The sequence below is a fragment of the Thamnophis sirtalis genome, unplaced genomic scaffold (genome assembly GCF_051295495.1).
Source record: "Thamnophis sirtalis isolate CommonGarterSnake01/CBP01778 unplaced genomic scaffold, rThaSir2_p1.2 scaffold_5, whole genome shotgun sequence".
NCBI lineage: Eukaryota > Metazoa > Chordata > Lepidosauria > Squamata > Natricidae > Thamnophis > Thamnophis sirtalis.
Window position 1 is genome coordinate 43,452,268 of NW_028261385.1, and position 24,404 is coordinate 43,476,671.

The following is a 24,404-nucleotide window of genomic DNA, read 5'->3' on the forward strand; positions in this document are numbered from 1 at the left end:
TTTAAAGTTAACGTTAGTTAGAAAAGATAGGGTACAAAACTTAAATAATAAAAAAAATTGTACATTCATTTTGAAAAATAAATGCAATACTTGATTAATTTCATATCTTTATTTAAAATAGTTTTGGCATGGCATATGATTTTATTGACTCAGTTGGAAATGATGTGGATGTTGTATCTGATTCTGAGGCATATATATTCTTAAGTAACATAACATATAGCATATTGTCCAAACTTGCTAGACTATTTAATTGATCTTATTACTTTAAAGGGGGAGAGTTTCATGATGAATTATTTTATTACATTTATGTTGTATTTATATATTATATTTATTACATTTATATTCCACATTATATATTTGTATTGTTATTTTAGTGTTTGTCAATTTTGATAGATATATTGATATATCAATACTGATTTTAATCATACTAAATAACAATTACTGCTATTATTTATCAGCATTAAATATTTACATTTTTAATATCGAGTTAGTCATATTTTAGAATAATAGGATTATCTTTTAATAGGATAATTGGCAAGATCTAATTCAAATGTGATGGGTTGCATTCCAAAGGAATGTGAGAGGACAGGTTGCCTGCAAAATGCCAGGACCCAGGACCTGTTGGTGCCATGTCTCTCTCTAGCCAGTCTAATGATCTAAAAGCTGAGCAGAAGTCTTTTTTTTTTTCAGGGTGAGCGGAAAAGTATAGTGTTTGAGTAGCACATTTTCATGCCTGGCATTCATCAGGCTGAAACCTCGCTCACAATTGGTGCTTGGCGCTTGGAATGTTGCGCAAATGTCCAGCAGACGAGACAGAAGTTCAAACTGTTGCTCTCTTAGGTGCTCAGGCATGAAACTGTGCCGCTCAAACACTATACTTTTCCGCTCACCCTGAAAAAAAATTAGAGGGAACATTGGGTAGGACAGCACTCTGATATGTTCAGCTACTGACTTTCTAGGCTGATCTATAATAATGTTCCTACTAAGCACTAAATTAATGAATTCTAAACAAAGCTAAATATATTTCTATTATTACATGGGATTGAACTGCTTAACTCATTGGATTAAAACACATTCTTGTAGGAACACCATCTTTATTTGTAGAAACTACTAATAAACCATTTAGAATAGGGTAAAACGCTGTTTTAAGACTGGGTTGTGTTTTGTCTCAAAACTATTTTATCTCCTTGTCAAAGACAGATAGAAACTTTTGGTTTTATTGGAACACTTGTGATAAAACACACAGGTATTCTAAGTCCAAATTTATAAGTGACTGATTTGTCAGACAAGTTTGTTAATGCTATATGGTTCTGTATGTTTACATATCAAGGTAACCAAAGGTGCTGAAGGAAATAGGAGAAAATCTAGGAGTGAAATAGGAGAGACCTAAAGGAAGGAGGGATGTGCAAAGGATAATCTCAGAAGGAGTTCTGAAAGGGGACTAGGTCCTAAAGGGTTGGGGTTAGATCAGGGGTGTCAAACCTGATTTACTTGAGGGCCATATCAGGGTTGTGTTTGACCTCGGGGGCCTGGGGTGGGCGTAGCCATGCTAGGCTTGGCCAGCTGAACATCACTTGTTGAGCCTCCAATTTTGGCTGCAATGGTCTCCTGCAGCCCTCTGCCAGCAAAAATGGAGCTCGGATAGGCCGCGTGTGGCCCATCCAGGGTCTGTTTTAAGCCGTGACGGCCTCCTGCAGGCCTCTGCCAGTGAAAATGGAGCTCTGTTTTCACTGGCAGAGGCACTGTGGGCCAATCCTTTGTTGTTTCCTCATGGGCTAGATCTAAGCGCCTTGAGTTTTACACTCCTGGGTTAGATAATGGAGAAAAATAACTAATTTAAGAAAGACAAACTATGAGTAGCAGATCAGAGAAGAATGATCCAACTACTGGCATTTCAAAAGCCTTTGGACAAAATGATTTTTATTTCTTCCCCAACTCCTCTTTAAGTTAAAAAAAAAAAGGAGCTGGAAGCAAAAGTAAAAGCCAAGTTATCTGAAAAAGGATATGGCATACATCATTTTTTAGTTTAGCAACTATATAGACATGAGAATGAAAAAATTAAAGAACTTCAAGGAAGTTCTGGAAATAAGTTTATATTAAACTCTTAAGCTATGTTTGTACTTAAAACAAGATAACTTTAAGAGAAAGATAACCATATGTATTGGAACAATAAGCATAAATTTACTTTACTTGCATTGCAACAATAAACATCACTTTAATTGGAAGGAGAACATTGTATATATGTCTGGATCAGTATGAGTCTCTTTCCCCCCAACATCTCTTTCCACAAGATACATATTATGGAAGATCATAACTGCCGCTTTTCTGTGAAATTGCCTAAATTCTGGAAAAGCCTGTGCTTCAAAGAATAGTGACCTTCAGAAAACTATTAAAAATGAAGTTGTTATAGAGGAATTACAGTGATTTATGACACCAATAATTATTGTAATTGTAACTGTGTTTTTAATGATTTATGGTTATTTATTTTAATTTGTTCTATGGATATTTCATTTTTGTTTTGGTTATTGTGAACAGGAATTTGGGGACTGAAGTATTGTAGGTTTAAAAAATTCAAATAATTAAATAAATAAAAAAACAGAAACTCTAATTTATTAGCCTAGGTACTTAGTTCAGGAATCTTAATCTGATAACATTAAGAAATAGGACATAGCTCTGCCACTAACTTGAAATTCCCAGATGATTTCACTTAATAAAGATCTTTAAAGGTATGTGAAAGTGGAAGCTTGAGGAATCTACATTTCAAATGTTAGGGATTAGCAGCATTTAAATAGGAGTTCTGCAACAGCACTGTTGAATTTTTTTAAAAAAATATGCTGTTATAAAATTGATTAATACAGTGGTGTCTTTTATTAAAAATAATACCACATTAATTTAAAAAAGAGCAATATTCCCAGTTTAAAACACGAAACATTTTTTTTAAAAAAATCTCATGAACCTTACTGATTCAGCAATCAAATTTTATATACAATTTATTGTAAATAATTGTATTATAAACATTTTGCTTTTATAATCAGGCAGCCTGTGAAAAAATCTTATTTTTGAAAAGGAGGAAAGAAAATATTTTTAAAAAGTGTATGTACCTGACATACACCTTTTAGAGCTAACAATAACCTTTCAGGCTTTTTGTTTCGTTCTCATTTGTGAACAAGAAAAAAAAAATATTTTTTAAGCTGAACATATTATAGTTATTCCTCCCAACTGCTCATTTGAAACGGTTAACTAGCAGACAGCAAGTATTCAGTACTTCAAATTTCCTTTATTGCTTCGGGCCTCCATTCTGTGTGCAAGATTAGGATGTGAAATCCTCTAAATGAAGTAGGAGTGGTCATGACCAATAGGTCAACACAGAATTGGCCTACTTCTGCCTTCTAAAGTCAGTGATGGGGAACTAAGTGTGGCCAAACAAGGAGCTTAGTTGGACTCTGCCCAAGAGGCTCAAAATTGCTGACTGTTGCCACATTCTTTCAATTTTAATAAAAGGCCTGGCTTAAACACTTGCTAGAGTGGCAGCTGCATTTACTAACTAAAAAAAGAATACAAGTGAAGCAAAGACATTTACTTAACATATGATCACTTCTTTCATTAGTAATTTTCTCTTCATTGCAACAAACGGCTGTAAATGGATTAATGGCACAGTTCCAGAAAGCATGTCACAGATCTCTTCCGACTACATAAACTGCTCTATAAAACATATCAAAAGAAGCTCACTTATTCCTAACTTTCTATTAAAGTATCTTTTACAAGACAAATTTCCTATCAAGAGTAGTGTACCATTTCAACACATCTAATCATTTAAAAAAACCTCATAAAAGAATTATTACTATTAAATGCTGAATATCACCACAATAAAATATTTTTGATACATTTTAACTTTTCTGTTGTGTGAAAAGAATAAAGCCATTTGTCCATTAATATACATAAATAAATGTACTAAAATAATAAATGTGAGAGATGAAGTCAAAACTATTTTATTAGTGTAGCTACTTTAGTGAGGATGGCCATAACTCAAACTCTAAAACCCTTAAATTGCCTGGTCCTACACTGATCATAAAGATGTATTACTTGATTCTTCCTGTGACAAAGTTAACAATAAACAGTGCTTCTTGTGAATATCCATACATAGTCACAAGAAAGAACTTTTTCTTCAACTTAAAAAAGTTTTTCATTAAGGTTTTGAAATATAAATGAATTAAATTTAACTAATGCAATAATTCCTAAATGTAAGAAATAGCACTATGAGTATAATCAGGTTTTAGTTATTGTGATAATTTATTCATTATTATAATGTTGATTATATTCCCTGGTTTTTGTAAGCCACTTAGAGTTGGTTACATTGAAATGGCATAAAAGTCACAGCAGTAAATACCGTATTTTTCAGAGTATAAGACACACCTTTTTCCCTCAAAAAAGAGGGTGAAAATCTGGGTGCATCTTATACACTGAATACAGCATTTTTGGCCTCCTGAAGCCCTGCCCCCTTTGCAAAAGAGAATGCTCCTACAGGCTGGGGAGGGCAAAAATGAGCAAAAAAGGGCCATATTTTGCTCATTTTTGCACCCCCTCGCAGCCCCCAGGAGCACTCTACAAGCCTCCTAAAGGCTATGCATGCCTTTTTTTCCCCCCACTAAAAAGGCCCATTTTTGGGAGGTCTGCTGAGTACAAAAACTTTTTTTAAATTTGCCTCTTCAAAATCTTGATGTGTCTTATACTCTGGTGCATCTTATACTCTGAAAAATACAGTAAATATTTTTTTTGAAAAGACATATGAAAGCGAGTCAAAACCAAAGTTTAAGGTAATCTGTTGATAATTCTACCCAGAACACAAGATTCTGCTTCAGTTAACAAAGGGAAAAAAATAGGACACACATGCTTGAAAATAATTTAGTCCTTTAGATGTCATACAAGCATTGTACTTCTCTGCTGTTCATTACAGTGGATAGATACTGTGCTTCTGTGAGGTACAATCAGTTCTTCTGAATCATTTTGAAATATGCACACCTCTAAAAAGTAGCAACAAGTCAATGATGATTACTGTAATCATACAGAGTGGGTATAAGTTATTACTAAGTCTATGCAATTCATTCAGCAGGGCTCTCTGGAGTCTGCCCTAAAAACCCTTAAAGCAGCTGCAGTTATGCAAAGGCTCATCACAGATACTTTAAAGTCCTCCTGAGGTTGTCTGGGCATGTGTGTACATGCAGAAATGACACTCCTCTGGAATCAGCTTTTGAAAATAAGTTATGGGAAATTGCTATGATATGACATATTTGAGATCATTCTATTTAAGAATGTACAGATAAGAACAACATTAAATCCCAGTAGTGTTCAATTGCTTTTTCAAACTACCGATAGTTTCAACCATCCCTCTGTCTTAAGAATTATTGTAAAAGATTGTGCTGCAAGTATGTGTTCTATAAAGATCTAATAAAGCACTATCAAAAGCAAATGGTTCATATCTTCTGAGGTCTAGCTTGCAACAGATTGTTGCACTGACACTTATCATTGGATGGTTCCTTAAGACAAGCAGAAGAAGTTATATAAACAAATGTCATAATAGTATGACTGTAATTCTAATTCTTCCTCCTCTTATTGCTTTCATGTGTTTTTGAAGCTTATATTAATATTTTAAATAATATTAAATAGTACATTTATTTTTTTCTCCTCTATGATAGGTAATATATGGGAATAACTCAATAAAGCTGCTAAGATGAATTGTTGGCAGACTGAAGTGGTAGATTTTAATAATAGCTGTAAGTGGTAAGTGGTTCTGAGCTTTGAAGTCTACATAGCTTTGATGTAGTACTCCCTTAGTTAATCACTAGATAGTCTTGAAAGAAAATACTTCCCAAACACTATATTAAGTGTTATTATTTGAAATGTCCTTGTATATTTTTTTCAACAAAGATTTATCCTTCTTCATTCTGATGTTTTAAAAAAAGTCTCTAATACTTAAATTATGACTAAATCTAGGGCTAGGTCTATGATATTCAAACACATTCAAAAGCATATTATTAATAGTAATAATATGAAAAGGGGTGATGCACAATGATTTTTTTTGCACGTGTACGTTATTCTGTGTTCTGAAAGAAATGAGAAGAAAATGTGTCTAATGTGAAATAAAACATGAATGGGCTGATACTTTTCTACTTAAACTTTTTGTTCTGACAAAAAGTCTTAGAAGTAATAAAAAATAATTACAATTTACTTGTGAGAATATTTGTAAGTTGGCATTTTTTGTAATTTATATAAAGTTATTCGAATTACAAATGGAGCACAAACTTCTATTGCAGGTAAATTTAGCTCTACACAACTAAATTTGCTGAATAGAAGTAAACACATTTGAAGTAACATAGGTTTATATCCTTCATAGCCTGTACTTCATTAGATTTTCTTCTACCCAAATTTTTAACTGTCACATGCAACTCAAGCTGCACAGTTGTTAGTCCAGTTTTGGCAGACAAAGAATATTAAAGCAGTTAGCCCATAATGCTTTCTTTCCAGTGAAGAGATGATAATCTGTGCACAATTCTACATGAACTCTAAAATGAAGCTGCCACTCACTAAGTCCTATGCTTATGTAAACAGACAGGAATAAAGAATATGGCATGTGACCAGTAAATTATGAAAGAGCAACACCTCAAGGTTAGAGGTCCCTGAAGATTTCAACAAATCTCACCAGATATGGCAACAGATTAAGCAAAGAGACAGATTGCCCTCCAACCTTAACCTGTTAAGACCTTTGAAGTCTTACAGTGACCTCTATGCTGCTCTTTCATACTAGTTGTTAGTTACACTAATTACAGCCTAATAGTATACTGGTGCCAGACATTTTTTTTTCTAAAGCCAGCTAGTGAAAGAATATCAGAAAAACAGTAACTGCTCCAGCAAGTGGCACATTACAAGCTTCTATCCCCAATTTAAAGCATATCTTGTACTTTTTATATATAAAACAATATTCAATAATAGCACTGTGAAGCTTTAAAATGTATATGTGCTTTAAATAATCTCTAAATCAGATCAAACTGATATTACTGCAAAAATTCAGATTTGAGATAGTCAGATTGTTTTCTTAAAACGATGTTAACTTATACAGTTACTGTATATCTGCTTAGAAACATGTCTGAGTTCAATGGAACTTTAAATAAATAGATACAGAATAGCACTATAAAAGAATCTGTTGTTTCTTTTCTTTTTTTTAAAAGCAGATGTTTTAATATTTTCCACTAATTTTGAGAATAACGTTTTATGTTAAACATCATAACTATAGGGGTTTAGATACAAAACAAGTGCATGCCAATAATTATTATGGGAAACTCACATATTATAAAGATACATTGGATGTATCTATTTTTGTATTTATAAAAGGTTGCTTCTGTGAGTTTTCTGCTACTTCCTTCTACTTCTAAGCAGAACAACAAATCAAAGAGTCCTAATGAAGTTTTGCAGGATGAGGTAGATGGCTGTCCTGAAGGGAAAACTCACTTTAAAATTGGTGGAAAATGTTGAGTAAAAGCATTACCCGTATTGAAGCTTCTCAAATCATCTCTCACAGGTTCTATGCTTTTAATATAATTTGATTTAACATCTTTCTGTCTAAAAATGTAGACTTTTATCATTTATACATACAGACATATACATTTCATCCTACATTTCCATCGATATTTAAGAAATATAGAGTAGGGTTACCAATACATTTAAAATGTACAGTTAGAAAATAAATTAAACAAGGAATACTTTAAAAGCATAGTTAAGATAATATACTTCTTAAAACTCTTTAACATAGAGGAAACCACCAATGTAATGATACCAGTGAACCAAAATGCCTTAAAATGGGTTGTAGCAGCTTATATGGGTCAACATAAAATGTAACTTAACTGAGAAGATACTTGGGAAACACTACATAAGTAATTACTAGTGGATGTTCACTTCTATTACGTACAACTCAGTTGATAGATACTTAAGAGAACAGGTGCTTTGCAAAATGAACAGGCCATAAGGTGTTCTATAAGGTTTTGTACATCATGACAAGCATTTTCCATAGTAGTAGTAAAACAGGCAATGCCTTCAGATATGCAATAAAATTATAATATTGAGCATACCTGTATTTGAAAATGAAGATATCCTATGTTATTGGACATAGAACACACCATTCAATATATGTTGTATCATATTTTTTCAGTTATGAACCTTACTTGTCACAAGAGAAGAATCAATATCATAATTTTTTTTAAAAGTTATACTATGAACCAGATTGCTACTGTTCTAGAAAATGAAAACAAAACTCATTTCTCTACTTTAACTAATATAAAAAGTGCCTCAACTTTTTCTTGAATATTAATATCATATAGGATTTTTTATACAAATTTTAAAATTCACATTAATTCCCTATTGCATCTTCTTTATGTTATTATTAAATAATACTCTGTAATATCAAGTTGTTTAAATAACAGCTAAATTTATAAATCTCTTCTCTGTCAATTAAAAACCCTTTCTAAATAGTGATAACTGAACTAAATACATGTGTGGATTTTGGAAGAGGGAAAGAAATATTTTACACAATAATTAAGGCTGCAATTCAAAAGTCTATTTTTATAATGACATAATAGCAGTAACTCATTCATATTTACTCTTGAGCTTATTTTCTAAGATTTGCCCTCTGACATCTGGAGTCCTGGCCTAAATTCTATATATTGCCTCTCTTTCCTTACAAGAGATTAATCCATACATTTCTCAAGGCTTAGGCTTGTACATTAGAAAATATGGTATCATATTTATATGAGGAAAGAAATATTACAAAGTAGATTTAATATGGCTTGATCATCTATGATGGATTTAATATTTTTGCAATGCAATGTGAAAAAGTTTTTTAAAACATTCCTTTCTATCCTGCACTGAGTCAAGGATAGAGTAGAAGTGGGTTCCTGCATTAGACAGTAAGTTGGGTTTGTGTTAGAACTTGAAAAGTTCTATATTTTTTCAAAACCAATTTATTAAAAGTATGGTTGCCATAAAGTAAATTTATTAATTTTTTTTTAAAGTTTCTCATTTTTAAAATGCATCCTGAATATGCATCAGCACACTGCATATACCTGTTAAGTTGATGGAATGTGGCAATAACATAACATTTAGATTAAACAATCTAGGTCATATAATTTGATGTGAGCATGCACAATATCACAAGCAAACAGCTATTTTGTTCAGTACCACAACAAAACATAGATAGAAGCGAACTTTTCCGACAAAGGAGATTGGCTTCTAGCCATTACATCACATTGGTTTGATTTGATTGATTCCATTATAAACAGCACTTGCATTTAATACAATAGTAATTAGAATCCTTCGAAATTATTTTCATTAATTTTTCTATAATAAACCTTGGATGCAGTTCAGGTGTTTCCAATCCAATTTGCCAAGAGAATCATGGGAAGGGGCTGTTTAAGAGAGAAGGATGTAATATATAGATTTGAATGAAGCTGGTTTGATTTTGTGGTATATAGGAATATATTTCCATGTGCAGAACTATATATGTTAGTTTAATTGTAAATTAAAACATCAGTGTATGTCAAAAAGTATGAAATAATGTTATCAAAGGTGTTGTGATTATATTTACAAACAGCAGTGAATGACAGTAATTGAGAAGTCATAAATAAGTTATGGAAAAAATGATATTAAAGGTTGTTTTTTTCATTATAAATATAATACAAAACATAAGTACATCCACAGAAAAATAAAGCCAAGTAATTAAGGTAAACGTTAATATAGTTGGAACAATTGATAATACTGTGTTAGAAAAATAATTTTCTTCAGTTTTGTAATCTGTTTCACAAAAGACATCAAGCTTCTTATTTAAGTTCAAATTCTGATGAATAATATGCATTCATTTTCACAGAATTTTGTTTAGTATTCTTAAAATGTGGAATTTCAGAAAGTCCTCTTGGGCTTTCTAAGAAAGTTTCCCCAACTCACAGTAAAAAATGATTTGTTGCAGCTGAAGAGACACAAAGCTAATTCACACTTGCAGTTTACAAGTCCACTAATCCACAATCATATGAAGTGTGAACTCAGCTGCTCAGGAATAATTGTCCTCTAATCCTTAGCAATTTGCACTTCATTAATGAAGTGAGAATTAATCCTTACTACTATCCTGATGAATTGTATGAAGGGGTTGCTCCAGTTCTGATGCCTCCATCCCAAATAATAGTGGTGGATCTAACAGGATAATTTTAGCCTTTGTTGTTGTACATTTCTTTGTGAAAGATAACATGCATTGTAGAGAACATATTTGACTCACAATGTTCTAGGTATCTCACAGAAATGGATAGCACTGATACAGAATATACAAATAGAAAATAGTAGAAAAATTTAGTCATTAAGGATAAGCAATATACTTCCTGACAATGTGTTAAATATGCTCACTTCTCTCCAAGGAGCTGATGGTGAGATAATACTCCATTAACAAATGAAAAGAAGTGCTAGTATCTGACTGCTCCATTCATATAGCAATATCTTCAAGAACAGTGGTACAGGGACCAAATTCAGTGAGTTTAAGATAAGTAAAGCACTGAAGTAAACAAGGAACTTTCTAATCAATAAGTAAATGAGCTTTTACCGATATTTTGATGGAGAATACAATTATTGTCATACGCAACTATTTCAATAGGCTTTATTGATCTGTTATATTATTCTTGTTGTTTTTATTGTTACATTCTGGCTTACTGGCAAACTTATAGTACTGTACACTAATATACACTATTTACAAAAGGGTGAAATTGTTTTTGAAAATCAATATAAATGAGCAGCCAATTTGTAAATATATTTTTATATTTTGAGCTTTTTTGAGCTAAAGTACAATTGCACTTACAAAAAATACATCTCCTCTATTTGCTTCTGTATAGGAGAACAGAATGATCTTAAGACTTTCTGATTTTGGCTAGAAAAAAAATTCAAACATCTATTTCATTAGACAGCAAAAAATTAGAATATTCTATATGTCTTTGCTACCATCTAAACTGCTTAAATATGGTCTGCTTTCTGAAATCACAAATATTTCACACATTAGTCAAATTCTAGCAGCAAAATATTTGTTATTCTATCTTTAACATTTAAGATTTTCTATTAATCTTCCTCCTGTATTGTATCCTCCTGCATTATATCAAACATATTATATTTATCAGGATTTTTTAATACAAATGGCTGCTTTAGGCAATTCCAATTAAAATTTACTTACAAGTTTTCTTTACATATGAATAGCCTTATGAATCAGATCAAAACTCAGTTGACTTCTTGTAGTAGACAATCGGAAGCCTCCAAAGGATTTAGAAGCAGGATGTTACAGTTTCAGTGGTACCCAACTGAGTTAGCTACTAGGTTGTCAAAACTAATGAACCTGACCTCCATTAAATTAATCTCCTTTTAATGCTATCCAGGTTAGTAGTGATCACATCAGATTAATTAGGCACTATTTGAATATGTCTTTCTTTGGTTTATTCTAAAAGTCTTTGTGTCAGTCATTCTCTCTCACCCCAACTCACCTCACAGGGTTGTTGGAAATTAGGAAGAGAGGAACATTAGGTATGTTCATTCCCTTGAGTTACTTATGAAAACTATGAAAAGGTGGGGTATAAATAAATAACTGAGAAAGTTAAAGAATACCAATAAACTGTGTTTATGCTTTTTATTATCAACTATCAAACCAGCAGTTAAGAAATACCGCACAGCTAGCACTTGTTAAGGAACAATGAAGGCTTTGGAAAAAAATGTTCAGATATCATGATGTGTCTTTGTCTATAGAGGTAAGAAATGTGCAGGGAATGGCTTTTTTTGTGGTATTCCGATTAGAAAGAAAGAAAACAAATTGTCTCCATGGATCATAGACAAATTGGCTGTCACCTGAAATACAAATGATCAGGCTCAAAGTATGATATTTTGGACATTTCATGAAAATTCCCAGTTATTTTGAGACGTCTACAATGTTGCAAAAGAGAAGCAGATGACTAGCAGAAAAGTGGGGCTCAATTATAGAGGTGATCAGTGCATTGCTGGAAAACATGAAGGGCCAGGTTGGAGACAGATCATCCTGGGGAAGTCAATGTATGGGGTTACTAATTGTCAACATTAACTTTATAGCACATGATTAGCCAATCAAATAAATAAATGCAAGTATTTACTGTACATACTTCAATCATTTACCCTCTCATTCACCTTTTTTCTGTACCTCAAATCTCCAGCATCTGTTCTTGTCCCAGCTCCTGCCAACCTTACAATTTGAATGCAAGTAGATAAATAGGTACCACTTTGGTGGGTAGGTAACAGTTCCATGTGTTTCCATGTATAGTCATGATGACAATATGACCATGGAAGTGCCTTTGGACAACACTGACTCCCTTGGTTAAGAAACGGAGATGAGCATTGTCCCCTAGAGTCAGGCATGACTGAATGGGGGAAACCTTTACCTCAGATGTCAGGACACTGATCTGAATTGGTGACCCATTAAAATACTAAAACATCAAAATGTTGTTCAATAAACTAGTAGTCTCCTGGTTGCAAACAACTAGCTTATCTCAGAAACAGAGATTGCATACCTGCAGAAACACGTGGGCAATCAGGTAGCATGGACTCTACTGATGTATCCAGAGGTTCTGAACTTGATACCCAATTACAGCAATTCTGAAATTAAAGAGAACTTTGAATAATAAAATACCTTAGGTGTTTTTAACCATATTGTAATGTCAGAACCAAAAAAATAAACTGGACTTGTATACTGAGGCTTGAGCTCATGTAAGAGGAGAAGTAGCTATATATCTACAAATATTATTATATCCATGTATAAACTTTCAACACCAAATTAAGAGCTTTTGTGTTTTGTAATTATATTAACATCTGAGGCAATTATGTCCACAAATATTTGCTCTTATCTGGCAATGAAATTACCATGCCAGCAGCATTAACAATTATAAGAATTATCTTTTCCCTTTCATAAATCCCCAGATCAGCTGCCTCAGGTGTTTGGCCAATATGGGCAGCTATGTAGAGTTGATTAATAAAAAATAAATAAATGACTCCTTCTCAATGATTTAATATATTATACATGGAATTAATAGGAGAGACAACTCAGTTGAGTAACATCTAAATGATGGAGAATAATTATTTCATGTTATTTTCCTTTGAATAGATCTCAGTCAAATACTCTGTCCAGCTTGAGACATCACACTATTAAGGGGATGATATACAAAATGGAAGAGGTAGAAAGTGGATGAACTATCCCTTGGAACTTAAGTGATGTCAAATGAGATGGAAAGAATTGGAAATGCTTTGTCCTTGAAAATAAATACTGAGGGGATATCTTAACAGATGCATTAGTTCAAATAATACATCCTAATTGAATATTTCTGTACTTATGTAAAATTCTATGGTTAATCAGCCATTATTAAAATGGAACTGATTCAAGTCTTAGATAATATATAAGAAAGAAAGGTGAAATAGATCATGGAAAATAAAATATGAAATATTATGGATAATAAATCAGCATGAAATATCTTAATTTTACTAATCTATTAATTGCTTATTTCCTAATTAAATCCTCTTTTACTTTTCAACTTCAGAATTTAAATTTCATAGTGTTTTCTTAAAACTATTACAATTTACTTTGCATAAATAATGATTGTCAAACACAATAATCCACCAAATTTTTCTTAAAATATGAAGACATTCGATTTCATTTTTCTACAATTAAATACTTATAATAAAATGAGGAAAGAATTAAATACATGCATAAATAATGGCTGATTGGCCTCATGCTAAAAAAGCATGTATTGCACATTTTGAAATGTTTGTTGCCAGAGTTGTGCATTATGGAATCCATTCTGGAAAAATTCTTGATTGGTTGGAAAGACACTTGATTGATCAAGTGTCTTACTATAGTTTTTTAAGTCATTCTGTCTGGAAGAAAATGTCAGCTGTATTTAGGCGAGGACACAATTTCTAAAGTAGTCTCCGCCAATAAAGTCAGAGCCATGCAATTTGAAAAGATTTGTCAAGGCAATCCTACTGTTCTGGGACCAGACAGAGGAGGAAGAACATAAAGAAGAGATGCTGTATGAGATTAGAAATTGTTCACAGGCACTGCATATTTTGTAAGAAATACTAGATCAGTAAAACAATTAAACTGTGCAAAAAAAGCCAGGAAGGCATTTAAAAATATTACTGGCTAGTGTATTTGTTATCTTTTTACCTAATTGTGTGACGGTAATATTTCTGTATTTCATAAAGACTTTAAAATGCACAATTGCAGGCCAGTTTTTAATTAACACCTGAAAGTGGAATTGGAATTTTTATGAACTAGTATATATTTGACATAGATAAAATTAATATTTCTACTGATATAACATTACATCAGAGAATTTAAGAGAACACCAAAGATTTCAACAAAATTAACTTACTTTATCTTATATACAATGAGCCATTGGCTATAAGAATTAAGTATCTCAAAATGCAGACTGAAGATACGAAAATGGAAATTTTGTTTTATCAGTCATCACAATGTCTAACAAAACTTTAAAAATAGGACTTCTACTGTCATTAAAATATGTATGCTGTGATAAAGGTAGATAGGTGCAATGAAAAATTGCTATTGTTCACTATTCATTCTTTCAGTAACAGCAATTACCACTGCATGTACAAAGCAACGGAGAAAAAAATGAATTATTATTCAATCTCTCAATCTAAACCCAATATAGTAATAATATACCCTGATGGCATGATGTAGTTTAGAAACACATCTAAAATTCATGTAATATAACACTGCTGAGATGAGATTCTTTGAGTATCCCATCCATATTTTAATTCACTAGTTTCTGAAAATAAAATCACAGGTAATAGATTGTTTTATTTAAATGTATTTCAGTAACAATTAGTTATTAGATTAAAATGGGAGATGTAAATGTTAATGCTTTGCTCCTGATGGTATATATTCAATGTTCTGAATTTTCATAATATAATATTTCTTTTTCTCAGCAAGCTTCTCAACTTGAGTATTTTATTCAATTGCCCCCAAAAAAAGATAAATACAGAAAACTATTTACTAGAAATATAAACGAAAAAACCTTGTAAAACAAAGTAAATGTGAGATTTCTAATGAGTTGCAGTTTCAGAGTAGCATTTCCTTATTTAACAGTTAGAAAGACATTTTAAAGAAATATTTATGTCAACCAATTCCCAAATGACTTTATGCTTATTTGTTTATTTACTAGAATGTGCCATTCCAATCACAAAAGACTCTTAGTGGCTTATATGTCCTTTTATCCAGTAATATTAAAACTAAACAATATACCAAAGAAGTGAACTAATAGCAGTAAAACAATAAAGTATAAAATTAGTGATCTATATGAAAGAAATATGTTGAAGTGGTTTGGTTGTAAGGAGAACCCAGAAAACATGCACATAATGGAATAGTAGCTTAAGAAGAAAATGAAAGCTATGAAAGTTATGGTTGGATGGAATTGACATCCTCAGAAACTTTGAAATTTTTAAAAAAAGATGGTTTGCAATGTTAGAAACGAATGAATACGTCATGTAAACCAGATTTAAGTTAGATTTCCTCTTTTCTACTGCATTTCTTTTCTTAATGTCATTTTTTTTCTGCACTCCAAATACAACTAACTCAAAGCAAAACAGCATTATGGTAAGTATGTATACATATATACTTTAGACATAATGTTTAGTGAAACTCTTTAATGGTCAGAATTGGATTTTAACAATGATCCGGAGTCTGTATGTGCTGCTGGATTAATTGAATAAAGCTAATAGTCTCTTTATAACAGTCTTTAAGTACAAGGGCATTAAAGTCCCCATAAGGGTAAATTGTAAAATCAGGAGGAAGGAGGTGCTGCTCCTAATAATAAGAATAATAGTTGGCTAGTTTGTGCACTTGGTTATCAGAATACAGCCTCACCTCTCGCATCCACTCCCGAACAATTTTATCAGCTTCTTGATGCCACACGTTATGAACTGAATCTGTCAATGCCACTGCAGTAACTTTACTTTTTACTTCTATTTCTCGCTGAATCATCTGTGGAAAATATAAGTACAAAAACATGAAAAAACATCTCATGTAAATAGTCAGTGAACTGCTTCCATTGATCTACAGGTTCACTAAAAAACAAAATATTATACTTCAGTGAAAGTGGAAAATATTCAATAACAACTTTTTCTAAGTTTCATTTCTGCCTTGCAGAAAACACTATATTCTACATTCTTACTAAGCCTGCATTTTCATTTATTCACATCACTTTCTGGTCAACATGACTTTCTTAGATTTTCAGAATCACTCTGAAATTATTTACTACATTAATTAAAATATCTTTTCACTGCTTCTCATGTTGGAAAACACATAGAGGTGTACAAGATGTAACAATATTATATGCATTGTATCCTGCTATTAGTTACATTTATAAGATATTGTAACTTGGCTTGCATGTGGCACTAAACCACGGTTTATTTTAGACACAGCATTTTGAGTATGCAGGTTACAGATATTCCTAACAAGTGCAATTAATTTTATTTTTTCCTCTTTCCATATCACCCCTGTTTCATTTCACTCCTGAAGATATATGCAAGTGTTTTGTTTTTCAATCACTGTATAATTGGGTCTTTTCCTATGCATTAATTACAAAAGTTGACTAGGGAATTTAAATGCAAATATAGATATTTTCAATAATAAATTCAATCTATAAGTAATAAAAGAGTGAGATACTATTGCATAATGTAATTGAATACAGTAGCAGCAATTGCAGAATTTTTTAAAATAAAAAAGTGTAATTGAACTTTTTGAACTTGTATTTTAACTTGCCAATAACCAAAATGTACATTTTAATAGACCTTTTAAACAGACAAAAAGAACAAGAAGAGTTAGTGCTTTCAAATAGTAACATGTCAATCTCAAATCATGACCCTATGATTATTGAGTGTTATTCTTAAATTATAGTTAATGAATTTCCTCATGATGAGATAGAAAAAGAATAATTAAAGTAAAGGAAGTATGATCAGTGTGGTTATAATACATCAATTCTATATATCTTTTCAACTGTGGCTTATGTATTATAAACTCCCCTACAGAAGACAAGATTAGAATGCAAGATAAAGAATAAGAGAATGAAGGATTGTTAAAATAAATTACATTAAAACCCAAAGCATCACAACTGGTATTGTGGACAGTATGACACTAAAAAAAATTAGTTTTCAATTTTTTTCCACTAGAATTCACTAAATTTTTCTTTTTAGCTAACTTAGCACTTTAATATTACTATCCTTTACTGGCTATATCTATATTTCAAATATTATTTTTAACTATTACTTTTAAGACATGAAACTAAAGTATCAATTTATCTGGACAACAATTCCTGTACTTATAAAAAACTAATTTTATACAATCAGTTTATGTAGTTGATATATTTGTGGTAACTGCCTAATTTAAAAACAGACTTTTGTGGGTTTTATTTTAACTGGGCTTCCTCACTATATAGAAGTACATGAGTCATATAATAATTTTGTGCAATAACTGTATACGATTACTATCTGTTGACCCAGTCAAAGTAAGACAGAATGTAGTAGCATCACAATTAAGAATATAGCCACATTTAAAAACTAGACTAGATAAAATGTCTTTCTAACCCAACACTCAGTTTTAAATATTTATCAGCCTAGTAACCTCAGAAAAGTTTTCTACTGGATATTATGTTGCAGATTATGTGACACACAAATTATGCAGGATGGAAGGCAAAATTTTTATTACTTAAACAGTAAAGGCTTAAAACCTGGTTTTGGTGCAGAGAAATCATACATGCACTATAATTTAGAAATCCTTCAGTCCACTGCTTTTAAGACTTAATTTGACAGCCAAATTTTCTTATTCCTTATTTTTTCTTTGTAGGAATGAACATTTGGTACATTTCTAAAGATAAAAAGGGGAAATAAAGCTATTAAGTAAAGTTGTAGATGTTATTTTATAACCTGCAGCTTATTAACTCAGCTTTATACTAATTTTTGAGTAGCTTTCTAACTCTCGTGACCAGAGGAAATGAAATCATATACCAGTGGAACTAAAGTAAAAGTAGGTAATATTTTTGAGCTGCTGGGCATAACTGAAAAACTGAGAGTATATTATAGATATGTAATTTGAAGTTGGCACACTTCCAAACATATAACTGGACAATAGCCTATGGCCTTTGAAAACAGACAAGTTTGACAATGAACATGGGAGACTGGGCAAATAGAAGATACAGAAATTTACAAAATTTTATGAGGATTTAGTGAAGCTAGATTTTAATTATATCAGTTTAGTGTAATGGTTGAGATGTAAGGCTAGAAATTGGGAGATTGTGAACTAATTTCTGCTATAAGCATGAAGCCAGCTGGATGACTCTTGGCCAGTCACTCTCATCCCTGGAAAGCAGGCCCTGGCAAACCCAAATCCTGCGAAGGAAACTGTAGGGACATTTCCAGACAGTTGTCAGAAGGCAATACTGAATGGTAGATCCACACAAGAACAAAGGCTACTTTTATACCATCTCCTAAATTACAGGCAGCATATCTTAAACATCAGAAGACTTGCTAAGCATACTTCTGAGATTCCCAAATGTATCTGGTTGATTACTATTTGGAATAGAATGATGGAGTAGCTAACTCTTGACCCAATCCAAATTCTTCTCAAATTCTTACAGACATTTCTTGTAAATGAGGATGCATGATCAATTTTATAGGTAAAGAACTTTATAAACCTATCCGAATGTCCTACAGGAGATTATTTACAAACTTCTCTTTCTAGAAAGGAACAGGTAATTCTAATGTGAGATGCTGTATGCAAATCTGCAATAAACACTGAGAAGTGATCACTTGTTACTTTTTTATTATTCTGGTATATGCCTGTATGTGGGTATGTCACTGTGTTTACCCACATACCCACATTCATTCTTTTTCTGCACTGGGAATATTTCAAAGTAGGAAAAAGGTTAGGAAGTAATCTTGTTCAGAGGTCTTGTTGCCTCCCTAATTCAGAGGTCAACAAGGTACATGGCAGAGGTGTACTAAAAATTTCTGTTGAGAAATGTTTCTGCACCAATAAGTCATACAACAGCAGTACTACAGATGCACAATAGGGATGTACAACCTCACTGTGACTTGCATCAGGGTCAAATTACATTCACACACAAATTTCTTCTACTTATTTGAACTGAACAAGATTTTGGAAGTAAGACAAAATAAAGCAAAGTGGCAATTCTTAAAAGACTTCTGTAACTGACACAAGGATCAAAATTATTTAGAAAATGATATATAAAGAGATCTAATTGGGTTCACAGAAGATAATATTAAAATATGAATTCCTTAAAAATGAAAGCGATTACTATACTTTTGGTGAAAATACAGGGAGAAGTTGTAATGTTGATAGAATTAAATGGTCACATATAACACTAAGTTCCTTGTTGCAAGAAGCTTACCCATCCCTAGAATATCAAATCACGTACATCATCAACATCACTAGAAGAGAAACTCATCACTGATCCTCCTGAGTTGGATTAAACATGCTAATTCAAAGTCTGACAGGCTTAAGTAATAAGCATATGAAGGGCTCTAAATGGTACTTGCAGCATACAGCAGAATCCTAATAAAATCTTGAGATCACAAGATGAAAAAGAATGGCATTGCTTTTGAATGGAAGAAATATTAGAGGTAGAGTATCTGTAGATATTTCTAACAGGAATGGTGTGTTTAATATTGACAAGAGCAATAATGGAAACAAGAATATATAAACAGGCAAAGAAAGTAAAGAAGGTAAAAGAAATAAAAGAAGAACAGTAATACAGTAAATACAGTAAATAAATAGTAAATACTGTAAATTTGTTGCAGTAAGAATAGCAAAACAGAAAACAGAAAGACTACATTTAAGGACCAATGTTAAAGTTTAGCCAGTTGAATCCAAAAACTTCCTGATATTGTAGGCCTGATTCAACCAGTGGAGCCAATAGCAATAACTTCATCAATGGATGTATAAAACTTTGTGACACAGCCATCTGTGCAAACAATTATTCAGGTTTGGCCAAAAGCAAAGGATATTCATAATCCTGGTGAGCACCCTTGCTTGGAAGATAATAAAAAATTGGTTTGGGTATCATAAAGCAGAATGTATTACAATAGCTTTGCCTTGAGATTATAAAATAAGTATGAGACCAAAAAGATTACAGTCTTTTTAATTTGTATAAAGCAGATTCAGTGCAGGAACACAATATGATTGAACCTTAAATAATAGAAAGATACATTTTATTGCATCTTAATTTTAAGGTACAGGTAGTCGTCAATGGATGGAATGGATGGTGCAATGGATGGAAACTAATCAAGGAGAGAACCAATTTAAGGCTAAATTTCCTGACAGTGAAAACAATAAACCAGTGGACTAGCTTGCCTTCAGAAGTTGTGGATGCTTCATCACTGGAGACTTTGAAAAGAGACCGGACAGTTATTTGTCTGAAACGGAATAGGGTCCTGCTTCAACATGGGGTTGGATTAGAAGACTAGAAGATTTCCAAGGTCCCTTCCAACTCTATTATTCTCACTTAACCAACATTTGTTCAATAACTATTTGAAATTATAGCAGACCTGAACAATGAGTAGTTATGCCCAGTACCTGAAGTTATGATAGTGGCAGTGCCTCCATGGTCATGTGATCAATATTTGGGTGTTTGTCAGCCCACCAGCAACAATGACCATAGGGGCACTTTAAGTCCTTCCACCCAGCCATCTTCCCCATCTATGCCATTTTGGCTGCCCTGCACTTCACTACCTCTGCTACCCTGGGTTCTGATGGCCCTGCCATCTAGTCCAAATTACATATAGCCTATTTGTGCAAGGATTTGGGAGTATTCAAAGCTTTGCAAGGCCAAATGTGATTTGTATAAGGCCTTAAGCAACCTCAGGAAGAAGGCCTGGCACAGATAGTATCTGTCATATAGAGAAGCAGACTGGGCATGCCTCATCAGCAGTGGGTGAAAAAAGATGGTGAAGGTCAGCTGGGGGCAGCAAAGTCAGTGGAATGCATGGTGGCAGGGCTGGCAGAAGTGAAGATTGCAGGGAAGCCAAAAGAGCTCCTCTCTGAGAGAGATGGGCAGTTAATATGTGTGATAAACAATAAACACATAAAAGATAGATAGATAGATAGATAGATAGATAGATAGATAGATAGATAGATAGATAGATAGATAGACAGACAGACAGACAGACAGACAGACAGACGAGATGGGGTGAGGGGAGCTGAAGAGATGGGGTTTGGAACTGGAAAGGACTAAGTCAGGAATGGCTTGAATCGGGGAGGGTCCTCACCTAATGACCAGTGGGATTTGATTAATGAACCAATGGAAAGTGCTGGGATTGCTGTCGATTCAGTCATGTGACATTATGCTTTACAGCCTTATTGCTTAGCGACAAAAATTCCAGTCCCAATTGCCACAGTTAACAGAGGACTGTACAGCAATTATCTATTTCAAGCTGATTTGGCAGTGTGAATACCGTATTACAATATCTTACCACTGTGTCTTGGTTATTCCAATTTAGTCATTCAATCCATGCTAGTTGGTTTTTAGTGCTTAAGCACTAAGTTACCTAAAAATTAATTACATAAGTTAAATTGTATAAGTAAGTTTTAACATATGAAATATATTGTATTACACTGATGTTCTCTCAGGGGTACTTTCCTATATCAGTCACTCATGTTGTAACAGAAAATACGTAATAGAATTTTTATACAAATAAAAAGTTGGTATTATTTACTTTATCTAAGGATGCTTAGAAACATCTTAAATTAAGATCAATAAAATCTATTCTATGTATACAAATGCTTGCAAGTAAGACACTTCAGACTTAATAAATGCTATTTCTCTCAACTATTGTTTTTCTTAGTTCATTATCAAAAATTATAGGCAAATGTGATAGCTATTCATGGGATACCTGCTCATCTTTTGGCTTCAGTCTTCTTTGGCCAAGATACCAACATGTTATTTAAATATTATCTTCTTCTGCACTGTCTAACTCATTCTCTATCTCTTGTGTGTCTGGCCTCTAAACTTGGCTCTTATTTTCCATACAAACACAGAATATCACTCAATGCAATTGAGTCAGCCCTGCTGAATACTTGCTTTCCTTTCTCAACCACATAAAGCAATATGCTTTTGTCCTGTGCTAAATGACAGTTTTCATTTTCTGTAGGGTAATCTATTAGTTTTGCAGCTTGTCTTCTGGCTATTTCTTTTACCTATAACGCTTCTAATGTGGACACACATTTTGAATGATAGCAAAGATGTCAGAATTAGAGGAATGAAAAAGTTGTCTGCAAGTTTGAGGGAGATAATACATTAGAAACTCAAGATAGATGTGGTGAAAGAAGCAGACAATATCAATATACTGAATGCAATACTGGAGACATATAGAAATCTTCAAGTTTAAACATTAATGTATTTAACATATAACACAAAACAAAATAGAAAATCTAGTCATTCTAATAAGAATGGCAGTAAATACCACTTAATAGCACTTTCTTCTGAGTAATCCTCATATACGTATTAGGAATTGTTTTATTGGAATATAATTCATAAATATAAGTGAATTATATCCAATTATAAAGCTGTTTCTAAGGAAAAAAATAACAGAAAAAAACTCTTTCGAGTCTTGAAAACCAGATATAGCATTAATCATGACAAAGCAGGTTTCATTCACACTGTCTTATCGATGTTTTGTATCATTTTCTGAAAGAATTCTTTCTAGACAGAAAGAGGTCATTTCATCTCATTTACAGAAAAATACTCAACTGAGCATGCCAACATGTGTGCTAATTCTAACTTCAGGAGGCACTGATGTAGTTAACAAAGACTACTGAAAAACCATCAGCTGGGAACAGTTCTTCATCAGGACTAAAGAGGGGGCAGAGCTGAACCAGTGACCTAGAAGTGAAAGACTTTGTAATCTGATTACCCATCTTTTGAGCTATGCAGTCCATCCCCCTTTCATTTTTACTGATAAGAGAGAATCTTATTACCTAAGCAACTTTTGTAGTCATTTAGCAATGCAAAAGCTTTCCTTTAGTGCACTAAAAGGACACTAATGGCACACTTATTAGCCTGTTTCAAGTTTTGCCTCAGTACTACTTTTTCCTATTAATTTAAAAAGAATGCATTGATATAAAATTATACAGAAATGTTTTTATAATGATTTTTGATGATGCGCTTGCTGATTATTAGAGAGCTGCTATAAAGAAGTAGAATTAACAGAGCACTTACTGTCAAACCAAAAGAAAATGTAGATTTAAATTAGCAAATACTGAATTGTCTGCATTTCCAGACAGCACAATCATATTACAATTGAACTACAAACTTACTGACAATGAACAGATAATTCAATAAAGTTTTCCAAGGTACAAAAAGGATTTGTAATATTAGAGTAGCTTTCTAATTCCAAAGCAGGGATTTTTATTATGCCACCGTAATGTGCAAATGTGGCAATATGCATTTCAAAAGTGTTGAAAATGATCTTATATGACAAGAAAATGTTTTTTTTCCCTTTTCTGAAATGTTATTCCTTTTAAGAATCTCAGGAAGTAATCTTGAAAACTTTCCCTGGTTTTTGGCCTGCAGAAAAATAACTTCTCTCTTTGGGTTAATATAGTAAAAACAGCAAAAGTTTGGATTTCCAGAAGCATACACGCAGCTAATAACTCAGACTTAATTATTTCTAGATCTTATTTTAATTTTTGTAATTAGACCAATCAGTATAGCCTGATTTGAAAGAGTATATATTGATATTTTGTAATCCAGTAATAGCAACAAGGGCAATATTTTAAGAATAAGGACCATAAAGTAATTTTATGCTGTTGATTAATCAGTGTGTTCCTTATTAAGTTCTAAGATAAAGAAGATGATGTTGTACTTCATTAAGTGATAAATAACTACCCTAAACACTATATTATACAGTATATGAAAAAGATAAGTTTTAAATAAACTCCTAAATAAGTATATGGTAGAGTTTTTAGACCGCTAACAGGAACATTAAAATAAAGATCGGCTTTTTTAAAGTAACCAGGTAATTTACAGATGAATATTCTATAAATTATTTAGACTGAAGATATGTTCTACACAAAATTGTTTTTTAATATAAATTATTTGATCAAAATGTATGATCAGTTTGCTTATACTGGATAAAAATATTATGAATAATTTAAATAATTACAATTAATTTTTGAAGATAAAAAAATGTAAGTGTAAAAAGTCAAAATCAGAACTTATTGACTTAAGACAATCATTTGAAAATTTCTATAGCTTCTCCAAGAAAGTTTGTGTAGTGACAAAGCA

The 24,404-nt window shown here is 32.4% G+C and overlaps 1 protein-coding gene across 3 annotated transcripts in view; it reads right to left on the reverse strand.

The window, feature by feature from the left end:
* The window catches only part of ARB2A (ARB2 cotranscriptional regulator A), a 218,394-nt gene that overhangs the window by 60,415 nt on the left and 133,575 nt on the right, over nt 1–24,404 (reverse strand). For all 3 annotated transcript variants that reach the window (XM_014057469.2, XM_014057470.2, XM_087715719.1), the window contains exons 9-10: nt 15,971–16,087; nt 12,603–12,687 (exon numbers count right to left, since the gene is read on the reverse strand). In XM_014057469.2, coding sequence (XP_013912944.1) covers nt 12,603–12,687; nt 15,971–16,087 — 202 coding nt within the window. The remainder of the gene's footprint in view (nt 1–12,602; nt 12,688–15,970; nt 16,088–24,404) is intronic.